At 37.6% G+C, this 21,007-nt stretch overlaps 1 protein-coding gene across 1 annotated transcript in view; it reads right to left on the minus strand.

Moving 5' to 3' along the window:
- The window catches only part of ZYG11A (zyg-11 family member A, cell cycle regulator), a 63,908-nt gene that overhangs the window by 14,987 nt on the left and 27,914 nt on the right, over nt 1-21,007 (minus strand). The window contains exons 4-8 of the mRNA XM_082431239.1: nt 8,324-8,464; nt 6,138-6,314; nt 3,833-3,897; nt 2,385-2,484; nt 2,234-2,287 (exon numbers count right to left, since the gene is read on the minus strand). Coding sequence (XP_082287365.1) covers nt 2,234-2,287; nt 2,385-2,484; nt 3,833-3,897; nt 6,138-6,314; nt 8,324-8,464 — 537 coding nt within the window. The remainder of the gene's footprint in view (nt 1-2,233; nt 2,288-2,384; nt 2,485-3,832; nt 3,898-6,137; nt 6,315-8,323; nt 8,465-21,007) is intronic.

Here is a 21,007-nt window from a genome sequence, read left to right on the forward strand (position 1 = left end):
AGGGCTATGGCTAGTTAGTGGCTGAACCTAGTTTGTTTTAATCTAAAGCCTGAACTTTTTTTTTTTGAATTTTTGAATTTTATTTTATTTATTTTTTTATACAGCAGGTTCTTATTGTCATCCATTTTATACACATCAGTGTATACATGTCAATCCCAATCACCCAATTCATCACACCCCCACCACCACCCCCCACCGCTTTCCCCCCTTGGTGTCCTTACGTTTGTTCTCTACATCTGTGTCTCAATTTCTGCCCTGCAAACCGGTTCATCTGTGCCATTTTTCTAGGTTCCACATATATGCGTTAATATACGATATTTGTTTTTCTCTTCCTGACTTACTTCACTCTGTATGACAGTCTCTAGGTCCATCCACATTAAAGCCTGATCTTTTGGTACCACTACCTAAAATGGTTTCTCCAAGAACTACAGGGCTACACTTCCCTCCGTGTTACTTTAAGTACTTGCTCTCCATATCAATATCTATCTCTCTCTACCTCTATCTATTACTGTTAGCATTCCCAGTAACTTCAGTGTTCTTCCACCACATCATCTTGGCAAAACTCCTACCTTAGTTAAACCCTACTTCATGCCCCACCTCCAAAATCTGAATATTGAAAAAGACTGTGCTCGAGTCTTACTCTTAATATCTGCCCCAAAATTTCAAAAGGGCATTCAACTGTACCTGGCAATCCTACTATATTTCTCAATGAATTCACTCCAAAGACTACTATTTCATAATTCTCACTCCCCAAATTTTAACTGCCATCTTCTTGTTCCTCTCATTTGATCAATTCATCTAAGTTTTCACTGGGAACCATAGCTATTCTTCCTAACAAAATCTAACCACCTGCTTGCCCTTGCATCAGTGTACTCTGCCTTCCTTTTCTGCTCCAATCTAAAGCCAGCATCTGGGACTTTCCTGGTGGTCCAGTGGCTAAAACTCCGCGCTCCCCATGCAGGGGGCCCGGGTTTGATCCCTGGTTAGGGAACTAGATCCTGCGTGCATGTCGCAACTAAGAAGTCCACGTGCCACACAAAGATCCAGCATGCCGCAACTAAGACCCTTTGTAGCCAAAATACATAAATAAATAAATATTTTTTAAAAACCCAATGACAAAAACTTCTCCTTTAAAAAAAAAGAAAAGAATAAATTCAACAATATAAAAATTTTAAAAAAATTATCGTGTACCAAATCATGCCATAAATAAAGTAAAAACAGACTAACAGCCAACTGGGGAAAAATTACATGCATCTTATAAACATAAAGGAATCCTATAAATTAGAAAAAAGCCAGCAACCCTAAAGAAAAACTAAAGGCCATGAACAGACAATTCACAGAAATTATAAATGACTCTTCCAAAAAAAAAGATGGCTCAAGTCTCACCTCAGAATAAGAGAAGTGCAAATAAAACAATGATGTACATTTTTTCATGATCAATGTTAGCACAATCATAATGTAGATACTGATTTATTAAAACTTGTAATATAAATTTATTGAGGGTTGGGAAAGGAGGCAATTTGTAGAGATATGTGTAGGAGAGCCAAATTCTTATTTACCATACCAGCAGAATCACGAGATAACATCTAAAACTGATAAATCTTTTTTCTCTTTTTTTTTAATTGCAGCATAGTTGCTTTACAATGTTGTGTTAGTTTCTGCTGTACAACGAAGTGAATCAGCTATATGTATACATATATCCCCTCCCTCTTGGACCTCCCTCCCACGCCACCCCCCCGCCATCCCACCCATCTAGGTCATCACAGAGCACCAAGCTGACAGCTCCCTGTGCTACACAGCAGGTTCCCACTAGCTATCTATTTTACACATGGTAGTGTATTTATGTCAATCTTAATCTCCCAATTCGTCCCACCATCCCCGTCCCCTCATGTCCACATATCTGTTCTCTATGTCTGCGTCTCTATTCCTGCCCTGGAAATAGGTCCATCTGTACCATTTTTCTAGATTCCACATATATGCTTTAATATACGATATTTGTTTTTCTCCTTCTGACTTACTTCGCTCTGTATGACAGACTGAAACCGCAATTATAAGCATTTTATTTAGAGATATGGAGAAGAAATAGCTATATGAGTACAGAATAGTTTCTTCTGGGTAGCAGGTCTTACAGATTGTTCATTTTATAAGCTTTTTAAAATGATTTAATTTTTTAAACTATGTTCACAAATTACTTTTATTGAAAAAAAAGTTATACAAGTGACAATTAACCTACCTTAACTGCCATGAAGAGCTCTTCTTTAAGTTGTGCAGTTTGCTCAGGTGAGAGCTATAAACAAACAAAAAGCCGAAAGTGAAATGTTAGACCTCCATCAAAGCTCCACCAAGACTAGGGAGAGAGAAATTTTGCACTAGCAATCACATACCTGCAGGGCTAGAATAGAGGTTATGCTCACTGCCATTGTTTGCATCTTGGGGTTTTCACGCTTACAGAGCCATCTCATAACAAATTTGGCAGCATTGAACCTAAAAAACAGTATTTTTCTCACAATAAAGTTTGTGAAACTGTACATGAGAAGTGAAGAAATCAGTTAGCCTCCCCAACAAATCTTGTTTAACAAAAATAGTCTTGGACTTATAAAGCCTCAGCTATGAAAGCAAAGAGCATTTAGCAAAAAGAAGAGAAAATCAGAAGAGGAAAAGGAGAGCATGCAAAAAAGAATGTGAGTGGGAATTCCACAGCAGTCCAGTGGTTAGGACTATGCATTTTCACTGCCAAGGGCCCAGGTTCGATCCCTTGTCAGGAACTAAGATCCCACAAGCCACGAGGCATGGCGAAAAAAGAAGAACGTGAGCAAAATGCACAAGATTCAAAGATGGACAGACCTAAAAAAGACTTATTTTTAGCACTCAGTTTCAACTATGATGGGTCTGAAAAAGGAAATAAATTCCCCAAGAGGTAGTAATTTATAATCTGAATTGCAGACAGTGCTAAAATGCCACAGCATTTAGCAAATCACTTAGCTAGACAGAATTCATGGCCCTTTATTCACGGCTTTTACTCAGCTCCAATAGATGATTGCTATATAGGAATGAAGACTTGTTGAAAAAGAGGTTCCAACTTGTCAAAAGAAAGTGAAAATACAGATTTTTTTTTTTTAATGAGGAAGACCACCTTCCCTACTGTACTTTTAAAAGTCAACTCTCATGTTAAGTACACACTTTAATTAGATTTGAGAATGGCTTAGCCTACAACCTTGCATGCATAAATCATGGGCTTTCTTCATATCAGACTGTGGCTAATTTTCCTGTTGGCAGCAACTATTATTAATGGCAACTATTATTAATGTTTTGGAACTCATGAAACTGAGAGATTACAATGGCCTCAAGAGGAACCCCTCTGGAGTCTACAGTGATGTTTTGTGTTTGTTTTTTTTTAAAAAAAGCATTATCAATAAAATAATAACAAAAAGAATGGTTAATATTTAGAACAGCCTGCACTCTTATGCTAGGCACTGTGATAAGTACCTTACAAACATCATATATCTAATCCTCATAAGAGTCACTATTTTACAAATGAGGAAACTTACGCACAAAGATAATGAAAGGGCTAGAACTTGATTCGATGTTTTACTCTCTGGCGCCCATGTTCTTACTACCCACTTCCCTAAACTGGAATCACACTTTGGGAGACAACATTTGCAAGTATAGTACTTCCGAACACCTCTGTGGAAAAATCTCAACAGAACATTCTCCCCAAACACTTTATCCCAGCCTTAATCAGACCCTTGCTAGGCTAATAACCAAAAGCCAACAGTGCTCAGAGTAACACTGGTCAACATCCCAAAATCAGATAATCCAATTTTATACTTGCCTGTCAAATGGAACATCCACAAGAATCCTGGAATTGGTTAAGGAGAGAAGGCAATTCTTCTGTAACTTAACGGAATAAAGAAAAGTAATTCTGAGCAAATGTATACTCATTCTAAATAAAGGTTCTAATTAAACATTTGGAAGGTGCTACTAATAAGCTTTTCTTATTGAGAGCTCATTGTGTATCTGGTCCTCTCCAAGTTCTTCATTTAATCTTACTATTAAACTCTGTAACATTCATCTTTGCCTAAAGAACAATCCCTTTTTTGGCAAAGAGGCAGTCTCCCTTCTCCCTGAACCCTAGAAGGATCTATGTGGAGAGTTGCCTGCCTGTGTGTCAGTCCAAATCAATTACCAGAAGTCTGGCCCATCTACTGAATGATAAATGTCCTTACCAGATCTCATAACTAATTCTGTGATAGAGCTTCTACTTTCTACCTATGATTGGTAGGGATTGAACTATGCCTTTAAAGATAGGAAAGAAAGAGAAAGGGCCTTCTAGGAAAGCTTTAGGAATAGAAAAATATAACATCTCTTTGAAAGGCCATGAGTAGGCCAGTGACATGCACTGCCATGACAGCAGTGTATGAGGCAGGGATAGCAAACCTAAAATGCCAGCAGGAACTAGGCAGTAACATAAACAAGTGAAGAAAGCAGAGTACGAAACAATAGGGCAGTGGTAGGAATTATGGCAAACTGGAGAATTCATACCCTTCTATAGGGGCAGTTGTTACTCAGCTCCAACTGATGACTGCTGGAATTAAGACTGAATTGAGAAGGATCATCCAACTTTTCAAGAGAAAGTGGAAATACAGATTTTTTTTTGAACAAGGAAAGACCACCTTCCTTGTTGTATTTTTAATAAATCGATTCCCATTTTAAGTACACACTTCAATTAGATTTGACAAATTTATAAAGATGTGTAACTAATACCATCCACCACCACCACAAGAACACAAAAAATATTTCCATCACCCCAAAGAGTTCCACTGTGCCCCCTTCCACTCAATCCCAACCCTGCAAATTCCAGCCCCAGAAAATTATACTGTCATTACAGATTAGCCTTTACTAAGATTTCACATAAGTAAAATCATACGGTATCTACTCTTTTGCGTCTGGCTTATTTTGCTCAGCATATAATGTTTTTGAGATTCATCCATGTTGTATATGTATCAGTACCTTCATTCCTTTGTATCACCAAGTAGTATTTCCTTATATGAATATATCACAATATGTTTATCTACTCACCTGCTGCTGGACATTAAGTTTTCAGTTTGGGGGGGGATTATGAATAAAGATATTATGAGCATTTGTGTATAAGTCATTATATGGGTATATGATTTCATTTCTCTAGGAGTGAAATGACTGTGTAGCATGAAAGAGGACTTTCATTTCTAACTTTCAAAGAAATTACCAGACTGTCGAACTGGTGGTTTTATCATTTTACCTTCTTAACATCAATATATGAGAATTTCAGTTTCTCTACACTCTTGTCAACACTTGGTATTGTCAGTTTTTTTATTTCAATCAATCTAGGGGGTGTGTAGTGGTATCTAGGTGTGCAGTGGTATCCAAATGTGCTTTTAATTTGCATTTCCCTGATGGCTAAAGATACTGAGCATCTTTTCATGTGCTCATTTACCATCTGCCTATCTTCTTTGGTGAAGTATCTGTTCAAATCTTTTGCCTTCTTAAAAAATTGGTTTGTTTGTCTTGTGTTACAAGACAAACAGTTCTTCACGTTCTGGATAAAAGTCCTCTGTCATATACATAAGATGAACATTTTCCCCAGCCCTGGATTACCTTTTCATTTTTTAATGTCTGTGTGTGTTTGAGCAGAAGCTTCTAATTTTGATGAATTCCAATTTATTATTTTTCTTCTATGATGTGTGCTTTTTGTATCCTAAGAAAACTTTGCCTACTCTGACATCACGTTTTCTTCTAGAAGTTTTATGGTTTTAGCTTTTATATTATTTAGACCTATAATTTAGCTTTTATATTTAGATCTATGATTCAATTCAGTTTAATTTCATACATGATGTTAAGCCTATAGGATGTGCTAAACTGTTAATAGTAGATGTTTCTGGGTAACTGGTTTCTGATCAATTTAAAAATTTTAAACCCTATTACTTATTTATATTTCTTATTTTTTCTATAACAAACATGAATTCCTTACCTATTTCTCTCTCTCCCTCCCTTCCTCCCTCCTCTCTCTCTCAGGATGAAAAATCAGAACTAAATAAAAAATATTTTTCATATATTTGTCCTCAAGTAAGAAGCACAGTCAAATATTCAAACCAAATTACCTGCTGGTAATGGGGGAAATTTTTCAGAGCCTTGAAAAGTAGACAGGTAACCTCTGACAACAGACGAACAGGCATCCCCCTGGCCAGGTCCTGGCGTGTTAAGTTGAGGGTACAAGCACTGGCTGTGAACTGCACTGGCAAATCCAATGGATGATTCCTCATTCCTATAGCCACAAGCTGAAGATGAACTTGTTTTTAGTGGCATGTGACAACATTAGCATTCTTTACACAGTCTTATTTTTGTGTTAGTTGTCAAAAATATTTGCTCATTGGGACAAAAAGTAACAGATTTTCCCCTTCCTCGGCATTTATTTTTTAGGACACCAGCAATACCTTTCAATCCAAATGTAGCCATTAACTAGCTGTGTGACTTTAGGTAACTCACTTCCTTTCTCTGGACCTCTGTTTCGTCATCTGTGACTTCACAGTCATTTATTGAGCCTCAATCCACCCAAGACATTATGATAAGCACTACAGGGGACACAACATCAATCACTTATACCCTACTCCTGAGCATAAAGCCTTATGAAAGAAATAAGGTATGTAAACAAATAACATTGTAAGGGAGTTCAAAACATGAAGCTGAAAAAAAGCACCAAAAAAGAGGTGTAAAGTGCTGCCTAAGGTGGTTATGCAGGGAACAATCATTTCTGGTATGGAAGTCAAAGGCTTCATTCAGAAAACGCATTTAGGCAGGGTCTCAGATGGGCTCTGGATAGGAGATGGAGGTAGGGGTGGAATGGAGAGGAATTACTAGGGAAGGGAAATGTGATAAGGAAAAACATAAAGTGGACAAAAAGATGGGATGAATCCACCAAGAGAAGGGGAAGAAATCTGAATTTGAAATAATCTGAAAAGTGGTAAAACCTAATATTAGGGAGTTCCCTGGTGGCCCAGTGGTTAGGATTTGGCGCTTTCACTGCTGTGACCCGGGTTCAATCCCTGGTCGGGGATCTGGGATCCCACAAGCCACACAACGCAGCCACAAACAACAAAAACACCCTAACATTAGAAAGGCAACTAGAAGACAGACTGCGTAAGACCTAGAAACAAAGGTAAAATGAAGGTGTTATACTAAGCTTAGACCACACCTGCTCTTAACATTCAGGGACAATGGTCTGCTTTGTCTATCGAATAGGGATAACCATCCTTACCCACCTCAGAGACCAGTCTGCTGATACACGCATGAACCATGATTTTATGAACTGTTAAGAGAGCAGAGCCCCTTACTTTGACATCTACATGAACTCAGACCTGGGATACACTTCTCCTATGGAAAATGTCTTTTTTCTATATTGCTAAACTGCTCTTAGGATTTCACTGGATTGCCATCATCGGCAATATAAACATGTATGAAGTAAAACAAACATGATTTTCAAAAACAAAAATCACACAGTCTTAGATACAAAAAGCACTTTTCGAACATCTAATTCAACCTCCTCCTTACAGATGGGAAACAAAGATCCACAGTTTTTTCCTTTATACAGTACCATTTTTAAGTTATGAATAAATCTAATCTCCCATGGTACAGAAATAGCCCTAGTTTTATGGAACTACAAAAAATTACAAATGATAAAAACAAGGTGACTTTAAGACTCTTCATTTTTATGTTACATTTAATTTTAAATGGTTGCAGTTTTCCTTCCCAAACCACTTAAAACTTCCAATTACATTTAAAATAAATTCATTCTTCCGTAAACCAAAGCAAAGTTGGCTTGATTGATACTGGTAATTTTACTTTATTCACAAAATAACTTTAAATGGTAGACTTGGTTACCTTCAATTATTGTTATTTTGTTCTGTTCTTATTGGGGATACTGTTGTTGTTCTCTTTCAGAAAACCGTATCTTAGATTTTAAAGAGTAAACAAATAAAACAATGTTTAGGCAAAGTGAATTCATGTTTAAAGATTAAGTCCTGTTTTAGGCAAAATAGTTCAATGCTTCTGGAATCCCCTGCTCAGACCAAATTCAAAAATTTAAATGATTCAAATTGATTCAGATGCTCAAAACAAGAGATGCTCTAGCAGTTTAAGCCTAACACCATTCTCCTCTATCTGTGAGGGCACTTTGACTCACAATAGAATAAGGCATGTAAGTTAACCGTATTCATTGTGTTTGATGAACAACTTTAATTGAACCAAATAATAAGTAGTAATAAAAACTACATTTCTGAGGTGCAGTTACCTTTAAAATAGCAGGCATGGCTACTTGCATTGAAAATGTCTCTGTGAAGAGCCTGTAGAGGGCTTCCTTCATAAAACATGACCTATTCCTGTATCGGCTCAGTGCTTCTGAAATCTGACTCATATTGGCTCCTCCGGCAACCTGGAAAACAAGGATGTTACCAATAGGTTTCACCATTCACCTTCAAGCACAGGCTTTTAGAGCGTGTCAAGTGTTTGAAACAACAGATTTTCACTTAAATGTTTTAAGAGCTTTACAATCTTGATCTCATTCAATCATAATTCTAGTAGGTAAAAGTTCTCCTCAACCTCACCTCTACATGGTGGGTCCAGAGAGGTGATGTACATTGTTAAATGTAACAAACCAGTTAAGTGGTGGGGCCAGATTCAAATACCATCTCCCTACAACTACATTACAGTTGAGACTGCAACTGAATACTAGCTAGCATGTAAATTCTTAAACAACCAATAAATAACCATGAATGTACGTCTTCTAAGTACTCATATAGAATGAATTAGACAATAAAAGACAGGGAAAAGACCACGTAAAATAACTAAGATGAAAAAGGAGTTGACCGGTTATAGAATTAATTAATTAATATTAATATAATTCTTCCTTGCTACCACTGAAGTAATAATTTCAGAAAGTCTATATATAGACTTTGGGTCTGGAGGATAATGGTATCCTCCATATCCAAACCATCAAATCAACAAAGAATGTAGATAAAACTAGATATTATGCAGTTTTCAGCATTCCTGGGTGGTGAAGAAAAAGAAGAAACTAAAGGGGTAAAATTCAGGATCCTACAAAATGAAAAGAAAAACAACCTCTTCTCCACTCCACCATGACCAGTAGTCGCATCACCCATCGAAGAAACATCACATCATTAAACTGACAGAAGAGTGCTTTTGAATTAGGAACCCTGTCAATTAAATGCCAGTAAATAAAAAGATTCAAACCAATTCCATAAAAAGCTACTGTAAGAAATTTTTAAAAAAGCAAATCTACACATTTCAGCTGAGAAAAATTCTTCCCATAAACCAACAACAAATCAGAAGAAAACTGTAACACAGCACTTTAAACTGAGTTAAATCTTCTTAATCAGCATGTTAGGATGTGAAAAAATACCTTCAACAGAAAGATGAAACAAGGAATGATTCAACTCAGGAAAAAGACAAAATCATATCAAACATAAAAATTAAATTACAAAGTACCCAAGGAAGAGTAGAGTTGAATAAATATTTAGTAAGGAGAAGAAATGCAAGAAATAAACAAGAGAAAGAAATTTTAAGAAAGAAGAAGTAAAAAGGAATCTAAGATTGAGTGCTTATATAGAAAAAAATAAAGAAGATCCAACACACATATACTTGAAGTTCCTGGGGAAGAAATGAACTAATATTTAAAACTACTACCAAGAAAAACTTCCCAGAAATAAAAAAAAGACCTAAATCAATACACTGAAATAATCCACCAGCTACCGGGGAAAACTGACCCAGATGAAGTCTGAGACATAGCAAAATATAAGGATTGAATTTAAAGATAAAGAAAAAAATCTTCAGGGCCTTCACATAAAAAGATCAAACAAATTAGAGAATTAGATTGTCATCAGACTTAACAAGCAACACACAAAGCAATGTAACAGTGGACAAGCATTTTCAAGAAATAAGGAAAAAAAAAGGTAAACAAAAGTTTATACCCATGCTTGCAACTTCTAGAGGAAGTCTGGACAGTAAATTGTGGTTCAATTCCATCAATTTCAGCTCTTACCACAATAACAGCTGTCCATGCCCCAACCCACCCCCCAGCCACCAGCACATGCTCCTAGAGCTCCCTGAACTTAGCTTGTGAGAGCCCATGTGGGAAAAAGGACCCTGCCCTCCAAATATCAGTGATCTGTGCTCTGATCACTGCTTGCTGCTTCTGATAACAGGTACAAAGAGGTGGGCAGCCACTGTTGTTGCACCCCCGCCCCACCAATTGTTCAAAGCCCCTCTCCCACCAGCTAAAGTGACTTCCAGGGGATTTAAAGGGCTGCCCCTTCATTGTTTTCTTTTTCTCCTTTTAGGAGACATTAATGACTATGACATTCAAAACAACTGCATATACAGAGAAAATTCCAAAGTGACTGCACATGCCCAGGAAAAGGCTCAAAAAAGACCTAAAAAGACCTTAAAGTTTATACTTCAGACTGATCCTCAACACAGACCCAAAATACAAAAGCAATAACAAAAGCATCAAACCCCAGAAAAGGAAAAAAACCTGATTTCCAGAGTTGCCATATTATTAGTTTCAAATGTCCAGTTTTCAACAACAAAAACAAATCATAAAGCATATTAAAAAATAGGAAAGCATAGTCCATTCAAAAGGAAAAAGAAGAAAAATCAAAAGACACAGTCCCTGGGGCTTCCCTGGTGGCGCAGTGGTTAAGAATCCACCTGCCAATGCAGGGGACACGGGTTCGATCCCTGGTCCGGGAAGATCCCACATGCCGTGGAGCAAATAAGCCCATGTGCCACAACTACTGAGCCTGCGCTCTAGAGCCCACAAGCCACAACTACTGAGCCCACGTGCCACAACTACTGAAGCCCACAAGCCTAGAGCCTGTGCTCCACAACAAGAAGCCACCACAATGAGAAGCACGCACACTGCAACAAAGAATAGCCCCCACTCGCCGCAACTAGAGAAAGCCCGCGCACAGCAACAAAGACCCAACACAGCCAAAAATAAAATAAAATTTAATTAATTAAAAAGAAAAGACACTGTCCCTGTAAAAGAACTGACAGCAGCGCTACTCAAGCAAGACTTCAAAACAACCAACTTAAAGATATTCAAAGAACTAAAGGAAAATGTAGATAAAGTCAAGAAAAAGAATGAAAAAGAAAACTGAACAGAGGTAAAAAACCTACAAGGAATCAAAAGAATTCTGGAGCTGAAAAGTACAATAACTGAAATAAAAATTCCCTAGAGGGATTCAAGGCAGATGAAAGAATCAACAAACTTGCAGATAGGACAATGGAAATTGTGTTAGAGGAACAGAAAGCAAAAAGACTGAAAACAAGGGAACAGAGCCTAAAGAACCTGTGGGATACCATTAAGCAGATCAACATACACACTGCAGGAGTCTTAGAAGAAGAGAGTTAAAGTAGCAGAGAATATTTGGAAAAATATGGCTGCAAACTTCCCAAATTTGATGAAAGACATGAATATAAACATCCAAGAAACTCAAGGAACTCCAAGCAAGATGAACTCAAGAAGACTCACAGTAAGACACATTATAATCAAACTTTCAAAGGCCAAAGACAAAGAATCTTAGAAGCAGCAAGAGAGAAGCAAATCATCACATACGAAGGATCCTCAGTAAGATTTTCTGCAGATTTCTCATCAGAAACTTTGGAAGCCAGAAGACAGTAGGCTGGTATGTTCAAAGTGTTAAAAGAAAAAAAACTGTCAACCAAGAATCCTATACCCAGCAAAACTGTGCTTCAAAAGTGAGGATGAAGCCAAGACATTTCCATATAAAGAAAAGCTGAGGAAATTCATTACCACTAAACTTGCCCAATGAAAAATGCTCAAGGAAGTCCTGCAGGGTGAAATGAAGGAACACCAGACAGTGACAAGAAGCCATATGAAGAAATAAAATCTCAATAAAGGTAAATACATGGGCAATTACAAAAGCTAGAGATATTTCTTAAATGGTCTGTAACTACACTTTTTTGTTTTCTACATGATTTAAGAAACTAATACATCTTTTAAAAAACAATTATTAATCTAAAAGCTAGTGTTATTATAACTTTGGTTTATAACTCCAAATTTTGTTTTCTACATAAGAGATGACTACATTAAAAAGAATTATTATTTTGTGCTTTGGGGCAGACAATGTATAATGATGTAATTTGGGAACATCATCAATTAAAAGGGGTGGGGACAGAGATGTAAAGGAACAGAGTTCTTGTATTTAATTGAAATTAAGCTGGTATAAATTCAAATTAGAGTGTTTTAACTTTAGTATGTTAACTATAACCCCCATGGTAACCACAAAGAAAACAGCTATGGAATATACAAAAAAGGAAATGTCAGAGATGTTTAAACCACCAAAAAAAAGAAAATGAAAAAAAGTCAGTTGAACAAAGAAAACAGTATGTAGGAAATAAGGGACAAAAAAGCTATAAAGCATATAGAAACCAAAGAGCAAAATAACTGAAGTCACTCCTAATCAGTAATTACTTCAAAGGTAAATGGATCAAACAAACTAAACCCAAAGCTGGCAGAAGGCTGGAAATAATAATTATTAAAACAGAGAGCAACGAAACAGAGAATAGAAAAATAGTAAGAAAATTGATGAAACCAAAAGTTGGTTCTTTGAACAGATCAACAAAATTGACAAATGGATGGACTAGGAAAAAAACAGACTAAGAAAAAAAGAAAGGACTCAAAATACTAAACCTGAAATGAAAATGAAGACAGAAAAATTCAATTCAATTCAACAGAAAAAAAAAACAGAATTATAAGAGTATTATGAACAATTACACCCCAATAAACTGAATAATCTAGATGAAATGGGCAAATTTCTAGATACACAAGACCTAACAAGATTAAATCATGAAGCACAGAAAACTTAAATAGGAAATTGGATCAATAATCAAAAATCTCCCAACAAAGAAAAGCCCTAGTCTGATGGGTTCACTAGTAAATTCTACAAAGTACCTAAGGAAGAATAATGCCAATCCTTTTCAAAGTTTAACAACTGGAGGGACTTCCCTGGTGGTCCAGTGGGTAAGGCTCCATGCTCCCAATGCAGGGGGCCCGGGTTCGACCCTGGTCAGGGAACTAGATCCCACATGCATGCTGCAACTAAGAGTTCACATGCCGCAACTAAGAAGTCCTCATGTCACAACTAAGAGTCCGCATGCTGCAACTACACATGCCACAAAGAAGATCCCACGTGCCGTAACTAAGACCCGACACAGCCAAAATAAATAAATAAATATGTATTAAACAAACAAACAACTGGAGAGGGAACACTTCCTAACTCATTCTACGAGGCCAGCATTACCCTGATATCAAAGCCAAAGATGCTACAAGAAAAGGAAACTAGAGATTAATACTCGTTATGAACAGAGATTCAAAAATCCTCAGCAAAATACAGCCAAACTAAATTCAGCAGCATAATAAAAGAATTATAAATCATGACCAAGTGGGATTTATTCCCAGAATGCAAGGATGGTTTAACATACCATGGTATATTAAAAATCAATGTAATATACCACATTAACAGAACGAAGGGGTAAAAACCACGTGATCATCTTATTTAATGCAGAAAAAGCATTTGACAAAATTCAACACCCTTTCATGGCAAAAACACTCAACAAACTGGGAATAGAAGAAAAGGAAGTTACCTCAACTTAATAAAAGCCATATATAAAAAACCTACAGTGAACATCATACTCAATGGTGAGAGACTGAAAGCTTTTAAGACCAGGAACAAGATAAGGATGCCCACTTACACAACTTCTACTGAACATAGTACTGGAAGTTCTAGGCAGAGCAATTAGGCAAAAAAAAAAAAAAGAAATAAAAGGCATCCGAATTGAAAAGGAAGAAGTAAAATAACCTATTTGCAGACTGTATGATCTTATATGTAGAAAACCCTGAAGATTCCAACAAAAAACAAAAAACAAAAACCCTATCTGTTAGAGCTAATAAATGAATCCAGCAAAGTTGCAGGATACACACAAAAATCAGTTGCACTTCTATACAATAGTAATGAACAATCTGAAAAGGAAATTATGAAAACAACTCTATTTACAATAATACAATAAAGTACTTTGGAATTACCAAGGAAATGAAAGACTTGTATAATTGAAAACTACAAAACACTGCTGAGAGAAATTAAAGAGGACATAAATAATGGAAACACATCCCATGATCATGGATTAGAAGACTTAAGATGTACTACCGGGTTTCCCTGGTGGCACAGTGGTTAAGAATCCACCTGCCAATGCAGGGGACATGGGTTTGAGCCCTGGTCCAGGAAGATCCCACATGCCGCGGAGCAACTAAGCCCATGCGCCACAATTACTGAGCCTGCACTCTAGAGCCCATGCTCCGCAACAAGAGAAGCCACTGCAACGAGAAGCCCACTCGCCACAACTGGAGAAAGCCTGCTCGCAGCAATGAAGACCCAACACAGCCAAAAATAAAATAAATTTATATATTAAAAAAAAAGATGTACTACCCAAAGTGATCTACACATTCATGTAATCCCTACCAAACTCCCAACGATCTTTTTTGCAGAAATACAAAAACACCTCCTAAATTTATATTGAATCCCAAGGGAGTCACACATCCTGATTTCAAAACTTACTACAAAGCTACAATAATCAAAACAGTGTGGCACTGGCATAAAGACAGACATAGAGACCAAAAGAATAAAGTAGAAAGCCCTAAAGTAATCCCTTGCATACATGGTCAGATGATTTTTCACAAGGGTGCTAAGACAGTTCAGTGGGGGAAAGGACAGTCTTTTCAAGAAATTGTGCTGAGAAAATTAAATATCCACATGTAAAAGAATGAAGTTGTGAAACCTTACTTAACACCATATTAAAAAAATTAACTCAGGGACTTCCCTGGTGGCCCAGTGGTTAAAAATCTGCCTGCCAATGCAAGGGACATGGGTTCGAGCCCTGGTCCAGGAAGATCCCACGTGTCGTGGAGCAACTAAGCCCATGCGCCACAACTACTGAGCCTGTGCTCTAGAGCCCGCAAGCCACAACTACTGAGCCCACATGCCACAACTATTGAAGCCCGCACACCTACAGCCCGTGCTCCGCAACAAGAGAAGTCACCTCAATGAGAAGCCCATGCACCACAATGAAGAGTAGCCTCCGCTCGCCGCAACTAGAGAAAGCCCACATGCAGCAACAAAGACCCAATGCAGCCAAAAAATTTTTTAAATTTATAATTTTAAAAAAATCTTACAATAAAAAAAATCAACTCAAAATGGATCAAAGACTTAAATTTATGACCTAAAACTATAAAACTCTTACAAGGAAACATGGGGCAAAATCTTCATAATATTAGGCTTGGCAGTGATTTCTTGGATATGACACCAAAGGAACAAGCAACAAAAGAAATGCAGACAAACTGAACTTCATGAAAAAAGACAACCCAGAGAATGGGAGAAAATATTTGAAAATCATATATCATAAGGAATTAATATCCAGACTACACAGAGAACTCCTATAACTCAACAACAACAAAAACCCCAAGCAACCTGATTTAAAAGTTGGCAAAGGACTTCATCAGACGTTTCTTCAAAGACATACCAGTGGTCAATAAGCTCCTTATAAAAGATGCCCAATATCACTGATCAGTATGGAAATGCAAATCAAAACTTCAAGGGATTTCTCTGGCGGCCCAGTGGTTAAGACTCCGTGCTTCCAATGCAAGGAGCGTCGGTTCGATCCCTGGTCAGGGAATTAAAATGCCTCATGCCGCACAGTACAGCCAAAAAAATAAATAAAATAAAAATTAAAAGGGTTATCCCTGTAAAAAGAAAAAAAAACTTCAATGAGATACGACCTCACATCCATTAGTATGGCTACTACTAAAAAATTTTAAATCAGGGATTTCCCTGGTGGCCCAGTGGTTAAGAATCCACCTGCCAATGCAGGGGACATGGGTTTGATCCCTGGTCTCAGAAGATCCCACGAGCCATGGAGCAACTAAGCCCGTGCGCCAAAACTACTGAGCCTGCGCTCTAGAGCCCGCGAGCCACAACTACTGAAGCCTGTGTGCCCTAGAGCCCACACTACTGAGTAGTTGTGCCACAACTACTGAGCCCACACACCACAACTACTGAAGCCCACACACTCTAGGGACCACGTGCCACAACTACTGAGCCCGCGTGCTGCAAATACTGAAGCCCACACGTCTAGAGCCCATGCTCCGCAACAAGAGAAGCCACCGCAATGAGAAGCCTGTGCACCGCAACAAATAGTAGCCCCCCGCTTGCCACAAATAGAGAGAAAGCCCGTGTGCAGCAACAAAGACCCAACCCAGCCAAAAATAAATTTAAAAAAAATTTTTTTAAAGTCTCTGCTGCTACTTACAATAGCCAGGACATGGAAGCAATCTAAGTGTCCATCGACAGATGAATGGATAAAAAAGATGTGGCACATATATACAATGCAATATTACTCAGCCATAAAAAGAAACAAAATTGAGTTATTTGTAGTGAGGTGGATGGACCAAAGTCTGTCATACTGAGTGAGGTAAGTCAGAAAGAGAAAAACAAACACTGTATGCTAACACATATATATGGAATCTAAAAAAAAAAAAAAAAAGGTTCTGGAGAACCTAGGGGCAGGACAGGAATAAAGACACAGATGTAGAGAATGGACTTGAGGACAGGGGGAGGGGGAAGGGTACGCTGGGACGAAGTGAGAGAGTGGCATGGACATATATATACTACCAAATGTAAAATAGATAGCTAGTGGGAAGCAGCCGCATAGCACAGGGAGATCAGCTCGGTGCTTTGTGTCCACCTAGAGGGGTGGGATAGGGAGGGTGGGAGGGAGATGCAAGAGGAAGGGGATATGGGGATATATGTATACATATAGCTGATTCACTTTGTTATACAGCAGAAACTAACACATCATTGTAAAGCAATTATACTCCAATAAAGATGTTTAAAAAAAATTTTTTAATGTCTCTGCTGACCTTTAAAAAATAAAAAATTTAAAATTAAAAAACAGAAAATAATATGTTGGTAAGTATGTGAAGAAAATGGAACATTTGTGCACTGTTAGTGGGAATGTAAAATTGTACAGCTGCTGTAGAAAACAGTATGGCAGTTCCTCAAAAAATTAATAGAATTACCATAAGATCTAGCAATTCCACTTCAGGGTATATACCAAAAGAATTAAAATCAGGGTCTTGGGAGTTCCCTGGTGGCCTAGTGGTTAGGATTCCGGGCTTTCACTGCTGTGGCCCAGGTTCAATCCCTGGAACTGAGATCCCTCAAGCTGTGTGGCACGGCAAAAAAAAAGAAAGGCAGGGTCTCGAAGAGATATTTGTATACCCATGCTTGTAACAACATTATTCACGATTACCAACACAGCCAAAACATGGAAGCAACCCAAGTGTACATCGATGATAAACAGACAAGCAAAATGTGGTATACACATAATGGATGTTATTCAACCTGAAAAAGGCAGTATGCCACAACATGGATGAACCCTGAGGACACTATGCAAAGTGAAACGAGCCAGTCACAAAAAGACAAGTACTGTATGATTCCACTTACATGAAGTAGTTAGAATAGTCAAAATCACAGAGACAAAAAATAGAATGGGAGTTGCCAGGGTCCCGGGAGAAGGGGTAATGGGAGTTAGTGTTTAATGGGTATAGAATTTCATCCTTACAAGATGAAAAGAGCTATGAAGATGAATGGTGGTGACGGTTGAACAAAATTATGAATGTATGTAAAACCACTGAACTATACACTTAAAAAAGATTAAAATGATAAATTTTATGTTATATGTATTTTACCATCCCCTCCCAAAAAATGGGAACATGAACTGACACAGGGTGATTTCCAAGACATACTGCTTAGTAAAAAAAGCAAAGTGCAGAGTACATATACTATGCTACCTATTGTGTAAGAAGAGGAAATTTAAAAACCTAAATATATGTACTTAGTACTTTGACTATACTCTCAGTCAAGAGGGAAAAGAAAGAACTGCAAACGTATCTTCAACTTTTTTTAGTAGGTTTGTGTTTCAAAGTAGTATAGATGTGGGACTTCCCTGGTGGTGCAGTGTTTAAGACTCCGCGCTCCAATGCAGGGGGCCCGGGTTCAATCCCTGGCCAGGGAACTAGATCCCACATGCATGCCGCAACTAAGAGTTCGCATACCACAACTAAGGAGCCGAAGACCCGCAACTAAGGAGCCCTCCTGCTGCAACTAAGACCCGGCACAACCAAATAAATAAATAAATAATGTAAAAGAAAAAAACAAGTAGTATAGGTGTAGCAACTCTGAAACTATTTTATATGTGTTGTAGGATTAAGCAAATGTGCTGACACTTTTGAGAGCCGAAGTTCTCACTGTGGAAAAGAGAGATAAAAATACAGAATGTGGAAGGGCAAAGAACAGTATGAGGATGGTCATTTGGAAATATCACTTTTAAACTTACTTCATCTATTTCTTGGCTCTGTTTGCTGAAAGGGCTTAAAAACACATCTAGTACTCAGATATTGGTTTCCTCCTAAAAGGAACCAGGGCTTCTGGGAGAAATGTCTAATTCCAAGGCCAAAAACAGAGAAGTATAAGAAGCCTAGAACATCTTAGTTTGCCAGAAAGTAAAGAAGTACTCAAAATAATAACAACAACAAAAATGGGGGCATGTAAAAACTGACACGGGAGCTCTCATTGGCCAACCTGTGACAAATTGAGCATCAAAATAATTAAGAAGAGTAATGAATTATAAATCATTGAAAACATCAGGAATCAATGAGTCCACATTGAGGATACGTTAGACTTGCTAAATGTAGAAAGGAGAGCTGGAGTTGGAAAATCACCACTTTGCAACCACTGCAGTGAAGATTGGTTCAGGTAAGAAACATCAATGATGCTATATCTAGATCAGAAAGTTTGATGAGGACCAGGATATTGGCATAGTCTTCTAATATCTTATATATTGCTTATTAGTTTCAAGAGGAAGAGTATTACCTATGTAGTGTAGAAACAATACAACAGTATATAGATAATATTTTATCTGCACCTGGATATTTTACCTAGTACCTGAACAATACTTTGACCAAGTGATGAAAAGTAACTTCACTAATGAGGGGCACTGTATGCTTCACGTTGTAATACACTTGAGAAGGACACAACATCCCTTATGTGGCATTCTGGGCAGAGATGGAAGAACCTGAATATAATTATGAGGAAGCATCAGACTAACCCAAAATGAGGAGTATTCTTCAAAAAAGCCAACAAATCAATGCTGGTCTGTATTCTTCAAAAATATCAATGTAACAAAGGACAGGAAGGACTAAGGAACTCTTCTAGTTTAAATTATAAAGAAATATGACAACTGAATGCAAAAATAATCCTGGACTAAAAGGAAAAATATTTTATAAAGGGCATTACTGGGACAATATATATAGTAGACTATATAAAAGTATTGCATCAATGCTAAATTTCCTGAAATTTGATAGCTGCACTGTGGTCATCCTTGAGACTATCCTTGCTCTCGGAAGAGACCAAGAGACTATCCTAACTCTAGGATATACAAACTAAAGTATGTTAAGGGGCAGAGGGGCATGATGTATGCAACCTACCCTCAAGAAAAAAACTGTGTGTGTGTGTGTGCACATGTGTGTACACGTGCATGTAGAGATAAAATATGAAAAAACAAATTTGGAAAAATGTTTAAAGTTAGTGATCTGCAAAGTTAAAAATTATTTCAAAATAATTTTGCAAGTACTATACATAGATCAACTGCTCAACGACCTATACATTATTAAGAATCTAAACACTGGATATATTCTAAAATGTTTTAAAGTTTTGTGATCATCCAGATGTAAGAACTGAAAGAGAAACAAAGGATAAGCCATAGTAAGGCTAAGCAGAAGACCAGATAGCTGTTGCATCACCCTCTCTCTCCAGGGCTTCTTATAGATGTCATTACAAAACAATCCTCAAGGGTTTCCCTGGTGGTGCAGTGGTTGAGTATCTGCCTGCCAATGCAGGGGACACGGGTTCGAGCCCTGGTCTGGGAAGATCCCACATGCCGCGGAGCAACTAGGCCCGTGAGCCACAATTACTGAGCCTGCGCGTCTGGAGCCTGTGCTCCGCAACAAGAGAGGTCGCGATAGTGAGAGGCCCGCGCAGCGCGATGAAGAGTGGCCCCCGCTTGCCGCAACTGGAGAAAACCCTCGCACAGAAACGAAGACCCAACACAGCCATAAATAAATAAATAAATAAAATTAAAATAAAAAAAAAAGAATAGAGATGAAATCTTAAAAAAAAAAAAAAACAACAATCCTCAAAAGGGATTCTTGCTACGCCCCACCAGTGGATCAACAAGGATTTCTTAGCAAATGAAAATGTTACATGGCTTTTAATACTAATGGCGGGTGCCCTTTCCACCCATTTTAAAGCAATTAAGTACATGTTGCCCACTCTAACATTGGGTGCAGGAAATAACACATACTTCTTCTGTTAGTTTTCACTAACACTTAATTTTATCCATTTTAATTTAAGCAAACTTTTGATTAACCCAAACAACAAAAATACTTAGTATATTTTGCATCTGATTCGAGCAATACATATTTCTCTTAAATATAAGATTTTCTGAAACACACCTTTTAAACTTACCATACCTTACACTCCACGTAAGTCTAGATTAAGATCTTTAGAGTTTCTTAGTACTAGGAAGATTATGGTCTCTCCTCTCCATCCCCACAATATCCAACACTGTATATAATGCATAATTTAAAATTTTCAAAATAAACTAAACTTACATGTATACCAGATAAAGTTTACTGAAAGAAAACTTCTCTCATTTTCTTTTGGTGTACCCACTTTGACAGTATCTTAACTACATGCATAATCTGTCTACAGAATATTCTAGCACTTGTCCAATATTACTGTATATATCAGGAGTTGATGTG

This window comes from Balaenoptera physalus, assembly GCF_965194825.1.
Source record: "Balaenoptera physalus genome assembly, chromosome: 1".
In the NCBI taxonomy this organism is placed as follows: Eukaryota; Metazoa; Chordata; class Mammalia; order Artiodactyla; family Balaenopteridae; genus Balaenoptera; species Balaenoptera physalus.